The sequence below is a fragment of the Meleagris gallopavo genome, chromosome Z, assembly GCF_000146605.3.
Source record: "Meleagris gallopavo isolate NT-WF06-2002-E0010 breed Aviagen turkey brand Nicholas breeding stock chromosome Z, Turkey_5.1, whole genome shotgun sequence".
Lineage (NCBI taxonomy): Eukaryota > Metazoa > Chordata > Aves > Galliformes > Phasianidae > Meleagris > Meleagris gallopavo.
In genome coordinates this window covers 25,857,249-25,883,313 of record NC_015041.2, presented here as the reverse complement: position 1 = coordinate 25,883,313, position 26,065 = coordinate 25,857,249, and the positions used below count along the sequence as shown (strand labels likewise).

Here is a 26,065-nt window from a genome sequence, read left to right as displayed (position 1 = left end):
GCGTGGTGGACGACGCATGCGCATGTGTTGGGTGGCAGCGGCAGGGCCAGAGGAGGTGGCGCGAGGTTGTATTAGAGGTGGGGCTTAAGGCGGGGCTCAAGGCGGGGCTCGTCACCAGAGGACGGTGGGCATGGGGCGTGTTTTCCAGTGGTCGCGTGAGAGGATTGCTGGAGTTCAAAGAGTGTTTGGGCGGTACTCTCAGACATAGGGTTTGAATTTTGGGCGTTCTGTGTGGAGCCAGAAGCTGGACTCGATCGTTGGGGTCTTCTCCAACTCGGGTTTTCCTGTGATTCTGTGATCCATCAGACCCAAAAACGGTGCCTCAGTCTCATCTCCCTTATCTGCCACCTGGAGATACGGGAGCAAGACTGCGTACTCGAACTGTAGTTCTTTGCAGCCTGGCCACGTGTCAGGCTGCTGTCCCGATAGAGGTTTCATTCAAAATAGGTCTCTTTGCAACAAGCCTGCCATTCAGGAAAAGAAGAGATTTACCGGCAGCAGAGAAGATTTTTTTACCTTGATAAAGAGATCTGGGTGAGTTACTAGTACAGATGGTGGCACTGAAGCTCTTTTGGAAAGAAGGAATGCAGGTACAAGAAGAATCACACTTGCAGTGTGTGTGCAATGGTGTAGTCTTGGCACCAAGTTTCTGTTAGATGTTGGTAATAGCATTTCTTCCATCAAGTGATGAACTAGATAAACAAATGCATTTATCCAAAAAAATAAAAACCTAAACATTTTTCTTTAGGCTATTTTTCCACCAATGCCTATTCTCCAGACTAGTTTCCAAAATTGTTGAAGTGCTTTATTCATAGATGAAAGAGAGATCAGAAGCATTTAGCGAGAAGGGAAAATTGTCCAAGGCTCGGGTACACTGTTGGATATAGTGAGTGAGGCTGATCTCTTTGGGGCAGGGGATAGAAAAAAGTGAAAGGGAATTTTCAGTATGCGTCTATATCATTCCAAGGCCAGCACATGAATTAGAAAGACACAGTCTTAAGTATTTTAAACCTCAAGGAAGCTTAATAAATTGTTTTCTCTGTCCTTCTTGTTACAGGAGTTCCTGTGACCTGTGGTGTCCCCAGAAAAGTCAAGCTGTATGCATATTAACTAGTTCCCTTCAAAGAACATGGCCTCTTCCCCCAACTAAGGTTTGTTCTATCGTAACACCTCTTCTGGTAATAAAGATGTTTTGTTTCTATACAAATACCATATTTCAGCTGAAATCTGTATGTTTTTGAACAAACATAACTAATATATCTTGGAAGTACACCTATGGCAGCAGAACATCAAGATATTTTTACCTTAGTTTTCTGAACATGCATCTTGGAAAAGCCTTGCCATCATGTACCCTACCATCAGACAGATGCCAGTCAGCACATTTGCTACATGCATTATCTTTACTATAGACTCTTCTCTGAACCCGTTTTGGTCTGCTTTACTGATAATGAGTGCTCTAAATTAGTAAATTAATTTTTGGGAGTATAGCAGTATCCTGTTTATTAAAACACTTTCTAATTCTCATGTAGGAAATAAATACCATGAAATATATCTTGAAGTATAGATATGACTTTTAGAATCACATTTCTTCTCGATTATTCACATTTGTTCAGCCTTACTTAATGGAAGTGCTGATAAATTTATCAAAATCCATGGGAAAAAAAAACATAAGCATGTTTTCAGTAGTTCCATATGGCTCCCTTATTTAACACTATGATGTTATAACACACGTATGCATAAGAAGCAATATGCTTCCAGGTCATACTGTTTCAGATGAGTAATACTGGGTAGTATGCTGAGAATAACGTTAATGAAGGAAAACTACTGCTATCAATAGCAACTACGGTGGAAAAATGGTAATGTGCAAAAAGGGAAGACTAATGCTTTGTCATATTTACATCATTACTGTTGTTGCTTTAATTGAGGAAAGACATGAGGCACTGCAGAGAGTCAGGAATAATGATGGGAAGCTCACCAACACGAATCATACTATATTTTACCTAGAATTGTTATTATTAAAATGTTCATATCAGTAATAAGGATATGATCCAAGCTGTGTCATTTTTGGTAAATGTTAGGATCTGAATCAAGAGCATATTTAGATGCCTAGTGCAATAATTTTGTAGCAAGATAATGGACTTTTTTGATTCATACACTGTTTGAGTACAACAACAACATAAACCTATTTCTTGGTGTTGTGATATGGGAATGTGAGTCAGACTACCCTGAGAGGCAAAAAGATGTATGGTAATACAAGCATGCAGACGACCAAGCTGAGAGATCCTTCAACAGATCTGGCAGTGTCTGCCAGTCACAGGGACAGAATGTAGCAGAGAGACTATGATAACAAGGCTGGACACAATTGTGAAAGCCCTTCATACACAGAGGTCCAGTTGTTAATCATCATCAAGTTCACACAGCTGAAGATGACTCGCTTTCATCTGCCTACACAATGGTAGTCATGAAGTTTTATCTCAAGTGTTCAGTTTGCAACTGTTTCCTGAAAAAGAAGTGCTCACGCAGAGCTGTGGGAGCATGCAGGAACTTTGAAATAACCTAAGCCTAGATACATAGGCCTTACTGCAAGCAAGCTATTGAAAAAGAGGAGACAGATGCTGCTGATTGCAGACCCAGGGTGAAAACATTGCAGTAGTGTAGTCATTCTGCAGAGCTACCAGTGTTAGATTCTTTGCAGTTAATGCCATAAGTGTGTTAGATTATCACCATTTGCAGCTTAAAGGAAAAAAACAAAACAAAACAAAAAAAGAACATAATGAAAAAACAAAGAACAACCATAGCCTTACAGATAGACTGGTAATGAAACAATAGCATGAAGTTCTTGCCAACCCTTTTTGACAAAGCAGGTATTATGTCATAAACAATAGAAGGTATGTAAGAATGCATGAGTATCTCTGTCATGTACATTAGAAGATAGTTATTAAGTTACCTTGGCTTCTTAGAACTATGGAACAAACTTGTCATTCACCTCATAGGTTTCTGGTACAGAAATGAGAGGGCTGCTATACACTAGCCTGTAATTTAAATTGCCTGTTCTTAGTCATCTCTTGACCCAGCAAAAATGACGTTTTTCATTAAGAGCAGATTCATACAAAATAGAATGAGATAGGGCAAGCATTCAACTTATTTTCCTGTTGAACACCCACAAGCATGATTTCATTTTAACTTCCTTTTTGTAAAAGTTTTTTTTTTTTTAAAACAACAACAACCACCAACAGTAACGGAAGGGAAGTTACTTGCTACATCATGTTGAAAATTTGAATGTATTTTTAAAAGAAAAAGTAAAGAAGCTATGAACTAAATGTTAAGACTAGTTGTCTGCAAAGCCACATATGAAAACATATGAAAATATACTTAGGAATTCAAGGTTGTCTTTCAGACTTTATTATCTTGGGTTCAGTGAATAAGGAGTATGATCTTAGTTTCTTAAGTAGCCAGTCACTGAAGAATTTGTTTGTGCACACAATTACTTTGCTGAACACTAATGTGATTTCTGAATATGCCTGGAGAGTTGCATTAATTAAAGAATTTTGATGTTTGACACCATTGAAATGAAATGTCTGGAATCATAGGTTGTTTTAATATTTTAAACATTAAGTTTGTTCTTTTAGACTGTGCAGACTCCAGGAAAAATATCACTGCCCTGAAGGTCAGTGATTTTCATTCAGTCTCCTCTGATCAATGAAAAGACTATGGACAAACTCTCTATGGCTTTCCAGCAGGAAAAAGGGATTACAGAAGGAGCTAAGTGGCTCTAGTATGTGATTCCTCTAGTATGTGATTCCTGGCATATTTTCTATATAAATAGCACCAGAAAAACAATTTCTATTTTCTGTAAACAAACTGACCAAAGAACTGTATAGTCAATGAATATACAGATGTTGTAATTAAGAAACATACAAAAAAAGTTAGGCTAAACAGGTTATCATGCTAAAGTAGAATAGAAAGAAAGCTTACCCTTATCCTGGGCTTGCTGAGAAGACTCCAAGAGGAGCAATTTCCAAAAGAGATCCTAACCCACTGGTAGTCAGCTCTTAAATGGGGTCTAGGAAGCTTCCAGTAGCACAGGAGAATTGTCTTCACCTGTGCTCCCAGGGCTGATTCATTGCGTGCCTCAGGTGGTCAATCAGAGGTTCAGGCCATAATTCAGCAGTTCCCATACAAGAACCTTGCAAGCTGCCATCTGTGGAAAGAAGGAAATAAATTAATTAAGCTTTTGGGGGGTGGTGACTGTATGTTTTTTGCTAAGTAACAGTCACTGCATGAGGTACTGAGTATATAGTATGGTTACAGTATATGATTTGGATACAGAATTGCAGACAAGATGTTTGGAGAGATAGGAGCTCTGGCATAGGGAAGTGCTGGTAGATAGGACGGCCTAGATTTAATGTTAGTTATATGTTTTGTTTACTGTATTATGTGTTCCTGGAACGTCGCAAATATTTGTTGTATTATATCTATTATCATCTGTAACTCACAAAAGTGCATTTAAATTATACTGATGTATTATACTGATAATACTATGTTTATTATCTTAGTTATAAATTAGCGTAACTTAATACACTAATTTGTATGTGTTATTGATAACACCTGAAAAGTGTTATCTGTAACAAGTAATGCCTTCACTCTGCTGTTGGATTTTAAGAATAACCGAATAGTCTGAAGGTAAAAAATAAAGGAAATAAAGGAAGAGTCACTGAAGGCAGAAATCTGATTTTAGACATCACCCAGAACACAAGACTCCATTTGTGTCCAAGATGCAGGATCCTGACTTGCAGATTTTGAGATGAAAATCATTTGTACTCTCTTATTCAGTAGATGAATGTGAAAGATAGAAAGGAACAAAGCAAAAACAGAAAATGGAACTATCGAAAATAGAGAACATTTCTTGTGTACAATTAGTAGCTATTAACCTTAATTCTGTTCTCCATGTCTCTTCATTGTAAGCACTTGTGTAGACTGAGAAGTACACTAAATTATCTCTGACAGAATATTGATGTGCACATGGCATTGGAAGTGCCCTCTGCAGGCTTCTATCTGGTAAGCAAAGGGAGCTGTAGCAAAAACACTCTATTTTGATTAGGTGTTTATTCTGGCTGAGCTATTTCTCTCTAAAATTTTTGCTGGTACGGCTTTATCTGAACTTTGTAATTTTCTTGATGAGACTGCCCAGAAACATGCACAGCATTTTAAGCGAACAGCCATAAAACACTAAGCAAACAAATTACAGTCTTTTTCAAGAGCTTGGTTTGTTATCAGTTTGTATCTTAACAGCCTTACTGCCCTTCGGTTAACAGTTATTCTAGATCCCATCTCTTTTCACTCTGGGAGATTCTCTCTATCTATACTGAACTGGATATGCCTGAAATAAATGAGTATCAATTCAGTTTTAGCTCTTTGTAGTCAGAGACTACATAGAAAAAATAATCATCTTTTCTATAATTATAAGGGCCTTGCATCAGACTCAGCTAAGTTGTTTCTGAGGGAGAGCTGTTCTAACATTGCTACAATACAGCTGCAGGTAAAACTGACAGTGTTTTTCATCACTGTAGAATCAGGATTAGCTGGTGATATATGTACATATTATAAAAGGTAGATACTGTGAGGTTTAGTCTTAGGTGGAGGTGCTGAAGGCCAGGTCAGGTAGGACGCTGGGCAGCAAGATACAGTGGGTGGCAACCTTTTCCCACGGCAGGGAGTTTGAAACTAAATGATCTTTAACGTCCTTTCCAACTCAAGCAGTTCTCTAATTTAGTGATTCCATGAAAGAAGAATACATTAGAAAAGTTTTTGAGAGATGGTTATTTTCGTCCACATCTAGAAACATCTCTAATAAACTACCTCATGGCCTACACAGAGATTTGAAGTTTGAAAATAAACACTGGGTGGAGCTATAGAGCTTGTTCTGCGGTAGTAAATCAGCGGAAAAAAACAGCAAAACAGACGAGAAAGAGCTATTTGAACGTCTGCTTTTAGGCTATACACTAATAGTCACATTTTTTTAAATCACTGAACCATGCCAACCTTTCAACAGTTCCTTGACAGAGTTAAATAAACATTTTTTCTAAATGTAATCAGTGGCAAACTTTGCTTTTTCAGCTGCAAAAATAGTCCAAGCTTGCAAGGCTTGTAAGCTCAGATCATATATAACTGAAGAAAGTAGAATAATTATGTATCTAGTCATTGAAGTTGTTCATTTTGTTCTACTTTTTTTAAACAAAAAGAGGCTCGTAAGTTCTCAGATCCTCTCAAGATTCAGATCTCTGTGTATATAAGAAAAACAAATATGCCATTACTCAGCAAAATCTGGAAGAAAGCAAGATTTAAAAAAAAAGTGGTTGGTCCTGTGCAAATGCTGTCTGTCTTCATGTGATATTCTTGGCCTTCTGAGAGTTGTCTTGTGATCCTCTTCCCTAAATTTTATTAGACTTTGAAAAATTGACATTTCATACTGCCTCCCTTCATGTTCCCACGAAGAAACTGGTTTCAAAATAGTATAGCTTTTACTGAAACAGCAAAATAAAATGTTATGCTCGGAGTCATGAACTGTGTTGCAAATGTGGCTGTAAATATCTGAAAAGATGTTTCCAGATGTGGTATGAAAATCTTACAGAGCTGAAAACTGAGCTTAAACCAGTAGAAAAGTATAAGATGTTCAGAAATAAAGGACTTTTGAACAACAACAAAAAGTTATAATATTGTAATGGATGAAACGTGAGAAATTTGTTGAAATTAGAGTGTTTTAGTGCATAAGAGACAGATAAAAAGCAAACCTCTCTAATTTCAGTGGAAGTTACCACTGTTATCTCTGGTAATGACACCAGGTCTAGGTGTCATTAAAACTGTAAAATGCTAGAGCTGGATCACAAGTCTGTATGCAGCAGAATGCCTACACGTGGCTAATGCACAGCATTAATAAAATAATAAAAGAAGGAAGAGTAACAGTTTTCTCAGTTGTATAATTGGTGTTTCTACAGAGCTTTCTATGAGAAAGAAGCACTGACTTGTTGATATTCAGAAATAGTGTTCACACTTTTGAGAATTATTAACAACATCCAACATCCCTGGGCAGAGTACAGTAGTTTGTTGCCTTTTATTGTATTTATAGAGGCTGACTTACTCAAATAACAAAATATTCAGAACTGTTTATTTGTAAAATAAGGCTTTGTGAAACTTACCAGCGAAAAGGAGGATATTGGAGACACGATGCAGACAGTGGTACTCTGAGATGATGTTAGCATTGTAGGTAAAAGTGTTACAAAATAGGTTGTGATTTTATTTCTGCTTGTGCCTATTGGCATATTTTTGCTCAAGATAAATATAAATTTAAGTCTGAAACACTCAGAGGATAGCAGGGAAGAGGAACCTGACAGAAATTAGGACAGAGAGCCGTAAATCTAGCATACAAAGAAACTTTCATCAGGTTGTTCATAAATTTCTAGCAACTGCTGTTAGGGTTTGAAATATGGGAGGGTTATTTGCACCACAGCCAGGGAGGTGTTAAAAAACTGAATAGCAATTTAATTTGCTTATCAATTAAAATATTTCATTTTCACATCCTCAAGGCTGCTTTGTAAAAGATGCTGCAAATATTTATCAGCATATTTTATGGTTTGGGGAGAATTAGTATCACAGTTATCCTTTGTCATTTTGTCATTGTCTTTTTTTTTTTTATGTTGCTTACTTTGTTTTTGCATATTGTCATGTTTTATCCTGTAAACAATGAGATCTTGTTGTAGGTTCTTCCTTAACAATTCTCCATTGTTACGTTAGCTTTTAGATCTTTCTGAAGCACTTAAACTGATGATTTGTTCTGCTGAGAATCACCTGACTCCATAGCGTGATACCTGTATAACCTCTAAGTTAAAAGAGCTTTACTGGTAATGGTTGTTCAACAGAGGCAGAATTAGTGCACGGAAGGTCTCTTCCATCCACTAATATGTTATCAGCCCAGCTGATATTCTGGTTGGTAGTGTTGTGGGAAGTTGCAAAGCTGCAAAGTCATGTCGTGTAACCGTCAGAAGCTACCATAAGATTGCATCTTGGCACTTTGAAAAAAACAGAAGTGAGTATGTCCCTAAAACATAAAACCCTGCCTAGCGTGGACCTCTTGACAACTTTTGTTTCCTGATGACTTTAATATTTTCAGGACTTTCAGAAAAGTCCATGCAAGTGGGTACAGGGATCAAGTCTACCTTGTTTCTGCTCAGAGTTTTACAGCTCTCTACAGACCTCTTTACAGACCTCTTTTCATAAATGTAAACAAATTTTTAAAAGATACTGGATCCTGGTGAAACAATAATGCAAAGCAAGCAAGCAAACAAATGAAAAAAAAACAACAACCAAGTCTACTCAAATGGAGAAATTCAAATAATTAAACTGGAAACACAAGCAAGATTCCCTAATTTATTGTTTATTTCAGCTTCCTGTGTCTTTCTTTTTCTTAATTAAATAACAATTTTAAACAGATTGTGTCATTTTTACCTTCTACATAGTGTTACCACTGGCTAAATAGCATGATTTGTTTCAATTGCTTTTGTATCTACTCCTTTCAGAGCTAATAGTCATGGCCCGACACTTAAAGCCAATACTTTATTAAATCTGTGAATTGCATGCAAGACATTCAGATATTCACTGGATCAAATCCTGCTCCTGGCTTTGAGCATTTTAGCTAGTTTGGAAACAGACTCTATGCCTAATGCTTCTCTTTAAAAGCAGTGATTTGCTTTCCAGAGCCTAGAAATAGGAGCCTTCAGGAAGTCAATTAAATATCTCTGGCATTTTCCCCCATATCTCATTAGAGCTATGCTTTGTGGTTTACATTTCATGAGTCTTCAGGGACATGAGGTATGTGTACTGTAAACATATAGAAATTCAATGGGGTCTAAATATGTTGTTTTTGCTCTAATGAACTTCCAGGTATCTTACTGCCTTATTTGTCTTATCAATTGGAAACAGCTCCATGGGGTTAGGATAGCAATATTTTGGGGATGTACAGAAACAATTCTCAGTGGTTCAAGGCTTATGATGTGAGAACACTCTTTGAGCTCAGAGTTCACGATAAAACTTCTGTAGTTCTCACAAAAATTCTGTGTTCCTCTTGAAACAAAAATTGTTGACCTCCTCCCCTCTTCTACCTGAAGTTTCCACTTTCTCACTGATCACTGACATTTTGAAGTATGTGAGTCTCTTTACTGATATCCGACTTCTTTATTTTACCAGATTTTTACCTTATTAATTCATGAAGACAAGGTGGAAAAAGTTATTTCTCTTTTCTTTCAGCTTTGCATGCTGGTATAGTTGTTACCAAGTTTGGCTAATACTGGCAACTTCTGTTTTAGGTCTGGGAAGATGTCTTTATCCTCTCACCTCAAGAAGGTGCATTTCATACACAAATGCAGCCATTCAGCAGCATAGGGATCTTTTTGCTAGCAATGCTTCTGTTGCAATTAGAATTCTATGTTTATGAGTAAATTGATTCCCCACATCATCATAGGAAACTCTGTCTTCACTAGCTGAGACTCATATGGTCATCTTGTCTTTCTTCCTGAAAAACACATATGTGTAAGGAATGTACTTAAACCCACTCTTCAGTTTATTAATTTTTTACTGCTTATGGGTTGTTTTATTTCCTCAAGTAACGTAGTTTGTGACACAGACTTTGCATAAAAGACATTTCACTTCTCATTTGGAAAAGCCCATTAAAGAAAGTGAGTTGTGAGTAAACAAATTTGCAGAAAAAAGGTAGTAAACATAAAACCTAAAAGCACATCTGAACTTGATTAATGTTTCTTTCAAGTCAGCTTTTGTCAATGTTTGTACAGTGCACTTACCTGTGTCAGCTACCTTTTGCCATATGTCAAAACACATTCAGGTTGCGTAAGTACTGTGGCACACTGGCTTTAACACTATTTCAGGGCACACTTGACAACATGCTGAGGAAAACTAGGATGTCCTGTCAAACCAGATGGCAGTCCTTGACCTGAGGCTATTCTCTTAGGCTACTCTCTCATTAAAGTGTAAGTCAGCTAATTGCCAAATATGCTGAAGCTAATTTGAACTACAAATTTATGAGGAAATATGATATTAGGTTAGAAGGGACTTCTGGAGGTTATATAGTTCAATCCCTCCACTGCACAAAGAAAAGCCAAGCTTCAGATTAGATCTGTTCCAGTGGCTCTGATTCTTTGCAGTACAGGGATAGCTTGCCATTTTTTTGAAGTAGGAGGGTATTGGTTTTGGTGGCAAGATGCGTGTTTTTGTCTGGTGAAAGAAGAAATTCTGTGAGAAATGATAACTACTCAATTTAAGAAAGACATGAATGTTTTGTTTCACTGATGATCCAAATATCTAAAAGGCATTTCCAACTGCTCCCAGTTGGCCATGCTCAGAATCAGTTGATAGAATTGTCTGGTATGCAAACATTTATCTTTTAAGTGTCCATTAGAAATCCCTGTCGACCCACAGCCTTATTTAAAAGATACTAATATTGTTAATGTAAGCTGTTGCCTGCAGCCTTGTCTGCTAGTGGGGCTGTTCAGTCTGGAGAAGAGAAGACTGCAAGGTGACTTGATAGCAGACTTTCAGTATCTAAAGGGGAGCTACAGAAAAGAGAGGGACAGATTCTTTAGCAGAGTCTGTTGTGGTAGGACAAGGAGAAATGATTTCAAACTTAAAGAGAGTGGATTTAAATTGGATATAAGTAAAAAGTCTTTTACAGTGAGGCTGATGAGGCACTGAAACAGATTGCCCAGAGATGTAGATGCCCTGTCACTGGAGACTTTCAAGGCCAGGCTGGATCAGGCTCTGAGCAACCTGATCTAGCTGTGCATGACCCTGTTCACTGCAGGGACTAGATGACCTTTAAGGGTCCTTTCGAACTCTGAGTTTTCTATGATTCTATGAATCAACTAGTTCAGTGTTTTTAGGTGCTGAGAGTGGAAAAGTGTATATTGCAAAAAATAGAACAGTAGTCCTATTCTCCTTTATGCTGTTAGTCACAGAACAAACTGTAGCTCGCAGATGCTAAAAATGCTGTTATGAACCTTATGCAAGCCTCTGGAAGCCAAGATAAATAGCAGATGAAGAATGATCGGAAAGACTAATCAACCTGTGCTAAAATGGCAAACATCTGACTGTGAAATAGGTCAGAAACAAAAGTAGTGTGTTCCTTAACTGGACAAGAAGAATTAGATAATTAAAAATGTATTTTCTACATATATATTTGTGGAAAGAGATTATCATTAAAATCTGGTGAGCTATCAAATGCTTTTAAGGAATTTAAACCAGTGAGTAGTTTAAATTTTCCACAAACTATAACCAAATCTATATCTTGCTACAGTTCATTAACATGGTATTTTTATGACACCCTTCTAGGTGAGATAAAATTATTTAGGGTAATAAAGGAGATCTATATCATAAGTCATGAGTGGTGTCCCCCAGAGATCTGTTTTGGGACTGATGCTCTTCAACATCTTTATCAATGCATAGACAAGTGAGATTGAGTGTATCCTCAGTAAGTTTGCTGATAATACCAAGCTGAGTGGTGCAGCTGACACAGTAGAAGGAAGGGATGCCATCCAAAGGGACCTGGGCATGCTCATAAAGTGGGCACACGAAAATCTAATGAGGTTTAACAAGGCCCAGTGCAAGGTGTTGCATTTGGGTCAAGGTTATCCCAGATATGAATACAGATTGGGAGAACTCATTGTGAACAGACCTGTGAAGAAAGACTTGGGGGTTCTGATGGATGAAAAGCTGGATATGAACCAGAGGTGTACTCTTGCAGCCCAAAAAGCCAACAGTATTCTAGTCTGTGTTAAGAGGGGTGGCCAACAGAGAGAGGGACGTGATTGTCTCCTCTATTCTGCCTTTGTGAGGTCCGATCTGGAGTCCTTTTTCCATGTCTGGGGCCCCCAGAATGGGAAGGATGTGGAGCTGTTGGAACAAGTCCAGAGGAGGGCCATGACGATGATCAGAGGGCTGGAGCACCTCTCCTGTGAAGAAAGGCTGAGGGAGCTGAGTTTGTTTAGCTTAGAAAAGACTCCAGGGAAGTCTCATTTTGTCCTTCCGGTATTTGAAGGGAACTTACAAGTGTGAGGGGACTCACTTTATACATGGTCTGACTGTGATTAGGATGAGGGGAAATGGCTTTAAATTAAAAGAGGGAGATTTATGTTAGATGCTAGGAAGAATTTTTTTGCTTGGAGGGGGGCATGAATCTCTGAAACAGGCTGCACAGAGAGATTGTAAATGCCCCATCAGGGGAGACACTGAAGACGAGGCTGGATGGGATCCTAGGCAGCCTGATCTAGTGGCTGGCGACCCTGCCCATGGTAGGGGAGTTGGAACTGGATTATCTTTAAGATCCCTTTCAAACTTATCGATTCTGTGATTCTATGATACCAGGAAAGGCAATGGAAATCCTATGCAGGATATCCCCTAGTTGAGAGTAAGCTTTAAAGACTGACACTATAGACTAATTATCATATAGTATCTAGAAACTTTACATCTTGGTCTAAAAATATCAGCTATTTTCAGCTCACTGTAAACTTCAAAACTGTGGGGGAAAAAAAAAGAAACAAAAGCAAAACCAAACCAAACCAAAACAAAAAACAACTCTTCAAATATGCTGTGGGCAGTTTACCCCAAACTCTAACTTCAGCTTTTTCAAGATAACTTCAGCAGCAGCTGAAGTAGAAAGAACAGAGACTCATCATATCACACACATATCATATGCTTTCATATGGTGTGGCTTTCAGTAAAAAGCAAATCATGCATGAATATGTATACACATATAGACATATCAGGCAGCTGACAAGCTGTCACTTACTAAGCTGTGAGAATCATCCAGATTTATTTTTACTGCAGGTCGTAAGCATCTATTGAGAGTTGGTAAAAAAAATACACACATGCAAACCCAGACACATTTTTGGATATTTTTATGGGTCTTAAAAATAAGTAGTAAAACTACTCCTTCCATATGAAATGGAGTGGATAGGACACAGAATTGTAGTACAAAGCTGTACTGTCTCTACCTAGGAATGCCAGTGTATAAGTAATTGGTTCCTATGAAAAGTAAAACCAAGGAGTGTTTGTTACGCCTGTAAAACATGCAAGAAGTGCTGCCCATGTGCAATAGTCCCTACCCACATCAAGGCAAAATTTACTTAGAAGAGTAATGTAGTAACAGGATGACTTTCATTCAGTAAGGAATTATAATCAGTAATCAAATTCCAAAGTCTGTGGCATATGCTTTATGTTCATCTACATAAATTCAGCTTAAATTACTTCTATTTTATGAATATGAGAAAAGAACTGGAAAAAAAAAACCCAAAAACAAAGTCTTTACGGGGGCTAGAGTTTTCACAGTGACTAACAGAAGGGTCTTGTGATTCCCAGTGGAGTACAAATCTGTCATGGGGAAAAATCTCTTTACTGTATGCACTGACCCTTAACTATTGCTAAATACTGCAAGTTAGGCAGTTCCCAAGCTGCTATACATTGCAAGCTAAGCACTACTTTGAGAAGCTGCCTCTGATTCTCTGACATCTATCCGATTTCCCATATCAGCAAAGACGTGGCAAGCCTTGTGTGCGTTCTGCTCAGCTGAATCCAATGGTGACAATCGAGTATTTAAAGGTACAATACACAGATATCCCAGATATCCAAGCTGAGGTGATGATAAGGAGATACTTTTTTCCTTTTTCCCAAGTAAAATCAACATCAGTCCTCCTTTTTTAAGATCAACTATCATGGAGAGGAAATAAATGCTTTCAGATCCTTTGCAGCAGTAGGTCAGCTGTGTGCCAATGCGAATAGCTGCAAGTGTCATTGGAGAAACAGCTTCTGTCTATATCTAAAGAAATTTGAAAAAAATCTTAATTTTACTGGTACAGTGTTTTTTTGGTGAAGCAGACAGTGCTCTTCAAAGATCAGAATAATGTCAGAAATACTTTCCACGTAAGCACTTCTTTTTAATCTTGTTATGTTATTATCTGGTATATAGTATATAATGTGTTATATGTGATGTTACTGTCTTGTTATATTTCCCACACCACACCCTTATCTCTAAACTGGAGAGATATGGATTTGAAGGGTGGACTGTTTGATGGAAAAATAACTGGTGAGATGGTAACAAACAGAGGATTGAGGCCAACAGCTCTGTGTCCAGGGGAATCGTAGATTAGCTAGTGGGAGGAAATTTTTCACTCAGATGGTGGTGAGGCACTAGAACAAGCTGCCCAGAGAAGTTGTGGAGGTATTCAATGTTTGTTGAGACTCCGGGCAGCCTGATCTAGTAGAGGCTATTAATGCAGGAATTTGGAACTATATTATCTTTAAGGTCACTTGCAATCCTAGTCATTCTCTGATTCGTGATTCTGTATCTATCTGTCTTTGGAGAAAAGACAATTCACCAGAGCCAGTGCTCTTTGAAAATAATATGCCAAATCCAACTCTGTGCCTGTGATTCACTGTTTGATGACTATATAAGAAGCAAAACATTGTTTCCTGCTGTGCAGTTTTTCAGAACTGGCACTGTGGAAACTGTGACCAACATGCAGGATATTCAAAGTTAAGTAAAGTGTTTTTAGGCATTACTATAATGGGAAGTAAACAATTATGTGCTTGGAATATAGAAAATTCATATCTTCCTCTGAAAATAAGTTAAAATTACCATTTAAAGATAATCTGATAAATCTGGCTGAAAAACATTTTCACTTTTGCTTCTACATTCCTCTCCCCAAAAATTATGTTGAGTAATAATCTCAAATGAAAAAAATTCCCTATTTTATGTTGCTGCAGCATCACAGTTCATAGATTTTCATCTGGCTTACCTATACAGAGACTGTGCATTAATATTTTCTTCTTTGATATAGCGCTGATTTACTGTGTTTTTTTGTTATTTGGTTGGTTTTGGTTTTAGTTTTGGCTGTATTTTGATCTCTCATTAGTTTTGTGAAATACTGCTGGGTACTTGTGGTAATTTCCAGTTTAATGTGTTGAAAAGTTTGGAAATGAGATACCAGCATGTAACACTCTCCATGTGAAAGATGTTTAGATATAGGGCAGCATATGTAGCTTTTATTCAAATTCCCTCAAGATATTTGAATCCAAGCAACATTCTCAAGACCGTACCACTTAATAAAAGTACTCACTGAACTACATTTCATTAAGCCACAGTAAGTTCTAGAATAAAGTGAATCAAAAGAACTGGAGAAAACCTTCTCCCAGTGGCAAACCACACTGAATGACAGCATAATTCTTTGTAACTTCAAGATACTGTATCTGAAGATGCATAGCTGTCCATTGCTTTAGTGCCAACAAATCCACATGAGTTCATCTGTTCATCTGAAATTGGTGTGGTAGCTTTTCTCTGAAGTCCTCAAAAACAGATAAAAAAGTGCAAATTGCTGCATGAGAGATCATGAATTTTCACAGATTCACATTCTTGCTTTCTCCAGAATATATGACAGTTGACAAGTATGGAGTCTCTGTTTGAGATTTACAGTAGCCTCCTTAGAGAAAGAAAAAGGAAGAGCATTATTTTAAAAATATACAATAATCACTTGATTTTAACAGCCTAGAGGCAAACACTGAAAGTCATGTCTTTGTTACATGTGAGTTTTTGTGGGTATGCTGAAGTACAGTGGGTCCTTAAAGCTGACATTAATTTTGTGACATCCTACTGCAACCTTCTCAGAGGAAAGAGTACTCTCTTATCTATGATGCAAATTCTGAATTTTCTATTATATCGCAGCTATCAATAGCAATCCCATGCAAATGAAATAACAAAACTGAAATCAGATTAGGTAGCATCCATAGGAATGCTTGTAAGTAAAATTTGTGCAACTGAAGAGATGTTTGCAGAACTGGGACTTCAGTGATGAGGTAGAATGTTCTGCATCCTCAGTAGCGGCGCAGCTCAAGCTGCAATTTAAAATGATAACGTGAACAATCCTTGTTCCTGTAACCAGGGCCATGTGGGTCATTTCCAAGGCTCTCTGGTAAAGTATCTGTGGCTTCAACTACATACTCATCATGGAATAAAGGTTCTTTCCAGTGTTTCTTAAAAATACATGGTGCTGAGAAATATAAATGTTTGTGCAACATGCAGTAAGTCATATGACAAAGATTTTTGGTCATTAAAATGAAGAAGTAAAACAAAACCACAAAAAGTAGCTACATCTCATTTAATTTCTTCATTTCAGTAAGTGCAAAGAGGAGGCTACTGCCTACACAGCAAAAAAATCCTAGAACAGTAATACAAAAAGCCAGGGGAAGCCTGACTGCGTTCAGACAATGTGCACTGGAATTGTGTCCAGACATGCACAACAGCTGCTTGCCTCCAGCTTTCATTCATTTGCATGTGGCATAGCTCCACAGAAGTTTCACACCCCCACACACAAAATGAGAAAGGGCTCTTAAACTTCAGTAAGTTATGATTTGTGAAAGGTGAAAGTGATTTTCTGAAAGTGTCATCTCATAAGTGGTATCTAGTGATGCTGGTGAGGTAAGAGGCACACACTGCTATCTGAGGTGAAGTGAGAGTCAGTGAAGATTTCATTCCCCTCTCCCCAATCCCCAGGTTTTATTTCTGCTATGGAAGTGACTTTTTGATGCTTTTTTTTTTTCCTAGTAATGGGAAACAAAGGTGACTTCTCCAGTAAATCTTGTCCTTGGAAATGCCCAAGTTGTCTATAAGTCTAGAAACTGCTCCGTGTTATTTCCTCAGGCCCTCCACCAGCTGTGCCACAGTTCTGCTCTATGCAGTGAGGGAGTCGGTCATCTTCCCTGAGTACACTGGACACCTCAGGGTTGGCCTCAATAGGCTACTTGAGCACCAAGGGATGGCACCTCTACCCAGTATCACCATACCTGGCGCTGGCCACAGCCTCTCTCCTAATAATGCATTAATCTATGAGACTTCTGTTTATAGGTAACAAAAGTGATTTATGTATGTAGGTATTTTAAGAGCTTTCTTACATCACTTTAGAGTTCACTATGTCTTTTCTTTTTTTTTTTTTTTTGCCAGTTCAATTTTAGTACAGGACGGTCACATGCATCCTAATGTCTTTAGGCATTGCATTCATTTCTCAATGTAACAATTTCTAGATATCTAGGAATGCTGTATACTCATTAGATGAGAAGAATCTCGGTGGACCATTTACTGCTCCAGAGAAATCAGGTCTCATTTTTTTTTCTGCCAAAATATGTGGACTGAGTCAAAAGCATAACAAATAATTGTGACAAAAAGCTGCATGCCTTCCAAAACAGCCAGCTTTCCATGTGTATCCTACCCAGATGAGGTCAGTAGGACTCAGTCAGTGTACACAGGTGTAGACATAGATATATCTGCAAGCTCACTGTATCTCAGTGAAAGGGAATAAATATTCACTAACTTTTATATAGCATGTGAGAAAGTTGTGAGGTTGGATTTGTGTTTTTTAAAGATTATTACAGATACTAGATATTTAGAATATTTAAGAAAAGTTCAAATTAAATTCAAAGTAGCCTCCATTTTGATATAGCAATATTTAGGTTGCTGTCTACAGATTTACAAAGCTCTTACCTTAGAGGAAGGAAAAGCTATAAACATCAACATTAAAAAATAATAACTTACTGTTCTCATCTGTCACAGTAGGGCCCAATTTTCCTTTCCTGTCTGTTAAAGCAAAAGTAAACAAATTTAACTTAAACATTTCAAATATTAGAAGAAAGAAATACAACAAACTTTTGCATTAAACAGAGCTTTAGCACATTTAAGCTTTTATTATTAATTCATACCAAATAGACAGACTTCTCTACAGTTCTTCTCATTTACAAATTTTGAATCAAATTCTAAAGACCTTATAACCAAACTTGACTCAATCTTATTTTGCTGCAACAATTTTATTTGTCTGAGTTTATTGGAGTCTTCTTATATACAGGAAAAGACTAGAATAACAGCCCATCTTGCATTTTTGAGTATTGCATTTTCAAGCCAGGAAATAAACACTATATATAATAGTCCAATGAAGTAGTAGAAGAGCATGCCATTTCAGCTAGACTGCTTTTAATTCATTGCTGTAAATGAAAGTTTTATGTCAAATATTGTAGATACAGTGACTTTGTAGCCAACAGGAATGACAGCAAGACAAGGGCTCCAAGGTGACCAAAGTTATTAATCTGTTGCTATGAATGGAAACAAGAACCAACAAGCTATGTTTTTACAGCTCTCCTCACCCAAGCCAAAACTTGCTTATGTCCTTTAGTGAACAATTGACAGTATGAGAAAATGTATACTCAAACACCTGCTCACCTAAGTAAAAGGTGAGAAGAATAAAGTCCAACTCAAATACAGCAAGATTTCATTTTAAATAGTATTACTCTAGAAAGAAACTGTGACCAAAATCATATGAACATGCCTAAGGTTATTAAACCTTCAAATACATGTTCACAGGAAAATTTAATAAGAGAAAAATCCACTATCTGAAGTAAAATGTACCTTTTTTAGCACGGAAATTCTTGAACAATTTTCTCTTTTGAAAGATTATTAATGCAGGGAGAAGGACCAGTACTATCACACATGTGGCGACGATAAATAAGATCAGGGACTTTTGTCCACCATACTGTGTACTCATTAAAGCTGTCAAAGAAAAACAAAACAGAACACACAAAAAGAAAAAAAAATCAGGAAAAGTAAATTTGTAACTTAGAAAGCAGGCAAAGTTTATGAACTTCCAGTTCTGATTCTCCAAAGCCTGGCTCTGACTGAACTTAAGATTCTTAACATTTATCAGGGTATTATCTTCCACGCTGTGCATTTTTTGTTCTGCAGTATTACTTCAAGAATCTTTACACGTGTCAGCTTTCCTATTTTCATGCCATTTGAACAACCAATACTGCAATTTATTTGTATTCCATAAAAACAATTCACTAGAATTTTATATCAGAAACATACGCATGGAGATTAAAGAATTTCTGTCATACTGACAGCAAAACATTGGGAGCTACTCTAAAATTAAAATACACTAAAATACACTAGAAAATGGCTAGATTGGCTTTCTGGGGTGTGAGCTAGCCTTAGCTTCAAAGATATTAATAGCACTGACTTGATTCTTTCCAGAGCATTACTATTACATTGCTTTCTAGAGTGAAGTTCTGGTGATGGATAATAGAACAAAATATATGTACTATCATTTTCTCCTTTCTAACTCTCTCTCTCTGTCATCTCTCTCTCATACAAGTTCAAGGTGACATGAACCTAAAGAGTAAATGTAAGCTGAAGTATTTTCATTCAGTTCTTTATTCCAGAATATGCAGCTGTAATTCTCATTCATGTTTTGGTTGATTATCAGGATGCTGGTGACATTGTAGAGGCCATCTGCAGTCAGCGTGTAGGTAGTATTTGCAGACCCGCTGAGACTGAAGTTCTTTTCGTTTTGTCCAGAATACCTCTGCCAGTGGAAAGCCTTCTGACTGGCATATAAAAGCAAACTTGTCTCCATTCCATTTTCTTGTTTTCTGTGTGTTTATTATCTTGTAGGATGCTGCATAAGAACAGGTGAAGTTAAGTCATTTTCAGTTATTATTCCATTTCCCTCCTTCTCCTTACTGTCTGTGGCTTTATCTGAAATAAGCTTATTTGAAATGATGAAGGAAGTTTTGTAGAACAACTCAGTAGTGTTTGTTCAATCCTTCTGAGGCCCACAATGTCAGACCTTACTTCATTACTCTGTCCAAGACAGTAGTTAACACTGAATTCATCAATACAGAGGAAACTAGTGAAATTTCATGGGGTGCCATCTCAAATACACAAAATAGTAGCTATATTGCAAGAGAAATAACTCAGATTGCATCAAGAAGAAGTTTTTGTGTTTTTTTTTAATATTTTTGTTACCATACTTTATAAACAGGCATGGTATTTTCATGGTACTTAGAAGGAAAAGAGCCTAGAATTTTGATAAGATCGGGTCAAAGGTACCAAAGTGGTCAATTTTATTGACCACTGTGACCATTTTTGCATTTGACAAAGTTCATTATTCAAATGTCTAAATGCGAAATAAGTGCTGTCTTGTATCACACAGACATGCAGCAATTAATGGGAAACACCAGAGGTCTTTCTAAGGACTGTTCTGCCATGCTATCCAGTCATGCATCCATTTATTACTGATGCCCACTTGGCTTTGACTGAGAAAACTGAGAAAATCATACGTCCATGCTCATAGAGCTGCAGTCACTGGGGAAATTCCCAGCCTCCTAAATAATTGCAGAAGGGCTCATCGGTAAATTAAAACTCATCAGAGAAGTGCTTGGGAATGGCCAGAAGCCAACAGGAGAGATGATAGGGAAGGGGGGTTCCACAGATGGGGATTCTGGGAGAAGATGGAGTGCACCGCAGAGAAACTGAGCTGCCATTGAACTGGAACAGATGGCAGTGAGGCTACTGCTTCAGTACCCCTGGGGGCTTGTGCACAGGGGCTTGGTAAGAGATTTATCCATTAATTCCTACCAATTCATAAATTCCTACCTGCCTGTAGGATTTTATTTAAGACATCTCAATTAATAAGTACTCATGTTCCTTCAGCCACTGACCTTTTACTTCCAAAGTAATGTACTTGTAGTCAGCACCTTGGTAGTCAATGAGACAAAGATAGGATCCCGCATCTGTGATCTTGATGCTTGTAATTTGAAGGATTGCTCGTCCTGATTTCAATTCGTTGTGTAACAGTGCTGCTCTTCCCATGTAATCATGATGCTGGGATGAAAGAAGTGCTTTCCCATTGCGGAGTGTGTACACATCTCTTGATTCCAGCTGACCTTGCCTCTTCTGCTCCCAGACAACACTCAGGAGTCCCAGGTTCAATGAGCCGTTCACAGGGAATCTACATTCCATGGTCACATTGCTCCCGTACTCCTCAACATATAGCTGCTGAGGAACTTCAACTGTGAATAAAGCTAAGGTAGAAAAAGAAAACAACTGTTGTTTGCTGTGCTGAAATACTTTCTGATTTTATTTGAGCTTTGTCAAATGGTTTTCATATAGTCAGGCATACAGTTATTAGCTTGACTTCAGGTTCTAAGCATTTTCTTCCTATTCACACTAGCATTTTTACCATGTCAGCAGTACTTATAGAAAATCATCTCTATTTTGTATTGATTACAGAATCTGAATGATAAGGACAAGACAAGCAATTTTTTTTTCTGTTTAAAAAATAGCTTAAGTTTGAGTCAGTGATTACACAGGCAGTACTATTCCAAAATCGCTGTTGTATCTTGTATGTCCTAAGTTTCTTATAAAAGCAGAAATAAATATGGAAATACTAAAGCTAATTTTGTTGTTTTTTAAAAAGTGAAAATCCAGTTTAACTCCAGTGATGGCCTGAATGTATTGGCACTAAATAAGTAAGTATAGCTGGCAAGAATTGCTGTGCAGCAGCTGCAGTCTTCCACACACGTGGACCATGTGAGTATTTTTGATCCCATATAAATTCTGAAATACATAAAATTATTACAGAAAGCATGTCAAAACAATCTTCCTAGGCATTCACCAACTTTGAAAGTCATACTTTACCAGTTTAAAGCATACTCAATAAAGAAAAGCTTTTTATGATTGATGATTCTATAAACCTTGTTACTTTCTTTTTTATTGGATTTACCATATATTTTTATTTTTAATTTAATAGAAGCACTTGAAAATGTTTACAGCAATATTCAAAAGAGAAGTTCATGCAACTATTTGTGCATTTGTCTTATTATTCTTTCACGTGTTTGTTAAATATTTGCAGGGAAATTTTCAGTTCCTATTAGCAATGTTTGTTTATTCATTTGAATACAATGTAGAGACAGATACATAATATGAAAAAAATGCCAAACTCTTCCCATTTATTATATCTATTATATGTAAAATATAGAATATACGAGTTCACTGACTTGATAGAAGTTAAATAAGGAATATATTTCCTGCAAATTCCTTTGAGCACAGTGGCCACCCAGGGGCCAAGACTTACTGCAATGTTGTATGCCATGCTCCTCACTCATTTTTCTGCTCCTGTGACCCCCTTTAGCCAAGCTGCTCCTTCTAGGGGATGGACAGAGGGGTACACATGGTTTTACTTCAGTGTGTCTTGCACTGAGATTGTTTAGTTTACAGCTGTCTTGTGGTTATTCTCTCTCTCATAGTCATGCCTAGTAATTCAGGCCACCTCTACTGTCAACACACAGTGCTTTCAAGAAGAACAATGGTAGAAAGTGATGGACACCTGTCCTTATCCTCAGTACTTAGACAATGCCTTCTGTAAGACATTTCAGGGCACATGCTCCAGACATCACCAGCTGTTCGGAGAAGTAATATTCATTGTGAGATGCTGCAACCCACATCTTAAGGATATAGCAATGTTGTTACATTGGTCCTAATGATGAGAATGAAAGGCAGTCCATTCCCTCTCACCTGAAACCACACAGAGCTGCGTTTCCAGCAACAGCATTGTCAGGATTTGGAACATTTTCTCAGGTTGATCTGAAATAAAAGAATTCCAACTTAACTTACAACAGCTATCTTCTGCTTGAGTGGTGTACTAGAGTACTGTCACTAAAAGCCTTTCAAACCTTGGGAATCTATCACAGCAACAAATGCAAAGCAGTACTAGAATGGCTCTAGAAACAAGGGAAATCCTGGATCAAACAATGCATGTTCATGCACAGGGTATGAACTGCCGAGCTCTGGCAGTGGAAGGAAAGAAAATATTTCTACAACTTTATCCTCGAAGCTTTCAAGATCTGTAGCTTGCAATCTTAAGAAATCGCACGAGGCAGCATTTTTACAGCAGCTCTGTACCCATAAATAACAGAAACAATTTCAGTTGGTTTCTTGCATGCTAGAGAGATTTATAAAAATGCAGAACCAGATTGTTTTTGTTACTGTCTGTGCTAACACCTGATCTAGCTTATAAAGATCAGTAACACCTGACTCTTATTTTGTTTCAACTTCATTTTCCATATTTTTTTTTATATTCCTATTATTTGAGTTTATTGTCTGAATCCTTTAACATCACAACCAGCAGATACTTGGCACTAAAAAATGAGGTACTGGAAATATCAGAGTGAGGTAAAATAACCTTGCTTCAGGTTTTAGGGCTGGGTGCTACTTTCACTTTACACGTAGCAATTCCTGGCATATACAAGTACCTTGCATTACTGGCAGTAAACCATCAGCCCTTAAGTAATGCAGGACAAAGTCCAATTTAAGGGTTAGTTCTTCCTGTTTCAGTAACATGGAAAGTATTGTTTATACTTCTGTATATGGATCAGCATAACTAAGCAAACAAACAAACAAACAAACAATAAAACCAGAGGATAACATGAGATAACAGATCAGCTCTGCAGGAATTAGCAAGTTTAATACTTGCTTTTAAACTGGATTTGAAAAGCAAGTGCCACATTCTGGGATGGGACACTTCTGGTTATAAGTACAGACTGAGTAACTGAAGAGCAGCCCTGTAGAAAGGAATGTTTTGTGGTGGTGTTGTCAATGTCAAGAGGCACACGAATCAACAGTGTACAGAGCCAGAAGGGCTGACTGCACCCCGGGGTGCCCAGCAATGCTTCAGGACAAGAGGAGGAGCTGTCCTGCTCTGCTCTGTGCTGTGTGGCCTCACAATGAGCACTGTATTCAGTGGTCACCACAATATAAGAAGGATGTAGAATTACTGACTATGAAGATGTTGAAGAATCTGGAGAGCAAGGTGTATGAGGAGTGGCTGAGGTCCCCGGGTTTGTTCAGCTCAAAGCACTGGAGGCTTGGGGGAGGTCTCATGGAGACTGCAGCTCCTCATGAGGGGAGCAGAAGGGCAGTGCTGAGTTCTGTTCTCTGGTCACAGTGACAGGGCCCAAGGGGATGGCATGGAGCTGTCAGGGGAGTGTCAAATGTGTTAGGTAAAATTTCTTCACCGAAGGGTGGTGGGCATAGAAAAGGCTCCCCAGGGCAATAGTCATGTTCCCAAGCTGCTGGAGATCAAGGAGCATTTGTTCAGTACCCTCAGACACAGTTTGGATTTTGTGTGGTTCTGCAAGGGAGACAGGATCTGAACTCAATGATCCTGAAGGGTACAATTCAAGCTAGGGTATTCTGTGATTCCATGATTCTATGATGTAAGAGTTTATTTGAACAAATCAAGCTCACTATCATAGTCTGAAAGAAATCAGTGAAAGAGATCCAGAAATAAGTATAAGGAAGAAAAGTAGAGAAGGAACAATTTTAGACTTCCCCAGAATAAACTTACTGCAGAGGGTTTTAGATTTTACTTCCCTGTTTGTTTGTGACTCAGTCAGAAACATTTTAGCTCTGATTCTCTCAGGTGCTTCATTTTTCTGAGTGCTCACATCCTTGGGCTCTTGGTGCCTCAGAAAGTCAGGCTCAAAGTTTTATCAAGGTTAGCAGCCAAAATAAGGAGACATTTCTTGGAAAATTAGGCCTTAATGTTTTGATATCACAAAGGTGACATTACTGCAACTATAGTATGCAAGTTTATTAAATATAAATTAAAGCTAATTACTTTTATCAGAGAACTGATGAAGATGATAGTACATGTGAGAAATCCTGATTATTTTAGCTATGTGAAAAAGGAGCTGATAAATAATATTGGCATTAGTATCTCCATTTCTTGAATGCAAAAACAAAGATCCTGCAGTGCTCATATGGCTAGGCTAAATTTCACTCATTAGGAAGTCACTACAAGGAAACATACCATCCTCAGTTGCCTGCTTACTAATCCATCCACCTACCAAGAAGCATGTGAACATAGGAGGAAGCAGTGAATGAAGAATAGAATAGTATCTTATTCCTATATATAGATCCTTGTCTTAGCCTTGTGTGGGATACTTGAGGTGAATCTACTCTCTTTTATATATTGAAAATGAAGAGCATGTATCTGGTGCTTAAAATGAACTTTAAAAAAATATATATATGTATTACTGAGAGTAAAAGATACATAGAAGAAAAATAAGGAAATACATAATTCATGGCCTTTTATTAAATATAAAAAAAAAGTCTTGCCAGATCAGATGTATTAGTGTAAGAGCACAGTACTTAACCATCAATATTTCAAACTCAAAAAACTCAAAACAGAAATATGTTTTTGTTTGTGACACTGAAAGCAAAGCCATGTGGAGATCAACAAGTATCTGCATTGGAAGCCATGTTTCATAATTTCTTTGATCATAGTAGCAGGCATCTACCTGCTGCATTACCTTAGTGCAATCTACTCATGCAAATTAGTAATGTAGCTGTGCCAGGCATCCTGACACATTCCCATAAACAGATGTCTACCAGCAACTGGTAGGTGCTTTTATCTGAACTGGTTGTTACCAACCATTCATTCTGTCCGAATGGATGCATTTGGCATCAGTCTAGTTAGAAGTCCACCCTTGGTTAGTAGGAATTCCCACATCTTTGCCAACGTTGAAGTATTTGCAAGAAGCTTGGTAAGCAGAGTATTTTAAAGTATCACAGATTGATTGAGGTTGGAAGGTACATCCGAAGGACATCTGGTCCATTCCCTGCCCAAACAAGGCCACCCAAAGAAGGTTGCCCAGAGATCTTTGCAATGTGCTCCTTAGTAATAAAGATTGAAACTTACTTCTTCACAGCATGAACTCTGAATTCAATTTTGTTCCCTTCACCCATATGTCTAAAAGATCATTGCAATTTTCTTAGCTGAAAGCAGCATCTTAGTATAAAACTTTAGTACAAAATTTCCTGGAACTGCCAATGCCTGGAAGAATCAAGCTGTGTTAACATGACATTTTCTGGACTCTATTTAGCACAAGGAAGCTGAGTATGAGCAGTACCTGGCTCATATGATTGTAGCACTTCTCATAATTGCGGTCCTTGTGCCATAAGGAGGATAATAAAAGACCCTGGGAAGGACAGAACGTACTTTATGCTATCCAGTAAACACATGCAGCCAGAAATATAGTCTCTGATGTAATGCCCTTACAGTCTAAAGAAAATCATTCGCTATCCTTTCCTGGAAATATAATTTCAGCTTTTTTTTCTTTTTTTTTT

At 37.7% G+C, this 26,065-nt stretch overlaps 1 protein-coding gene and 1 long non-coding RNA gene across 2 annotated transcripts in view; both read right to left on the bottom strand.

The window, feature by feature from the left end:
- Window positions 1-153: 153 nt before the first annotated feature.
- LOC109363805 lies at window positions 154-4,017 on the bottom strand. The gene is made up of 3 exons (XR_002109631.2): window positions 3,976-4,017; window positions 2,948-3,032; window positions 154-464 (listed from the first exon to the last, which is right to left on the bottom strand). It is a non-coding gene; the product is annotated as an uncharacterized LOC109363805 (long non-coding RNA).
- An 8,927-nt stretch (window positions 4,018-12,944) lies between these two features.
- Window positions 12,945-26,065, bottom strand: part of LOC104915010 (programmed cell death 1 ligand 1) — a 15,876-nt gene continuing 2,755 nt past the window's right edge. The window contains 7 exon segments of the mRNA XM_010725628.3: window positions 12,945-15,536; window positions 17,642-17,683; window positions 18,506-18,646; window positions 19,265-19,445; window positions 19,447-19,550; window positions 20,596-20,958; window positions 22,451-22,519. Coding sequence (XP_010723930.1) covers window positions 15,454-15,536; window positions 17,642-17,683; window positions 18,506-18,646; window positions 19,265-19,445; window positions 19,447-19,550; window positions 20,596-20,958; window positions 22,451-22,505 — 969 coding nt within the window. The 5' untranslated portion in view covers window positions 22,506-22,519 and the 3' untranslated portion in view covers window positions 12,945-15,453.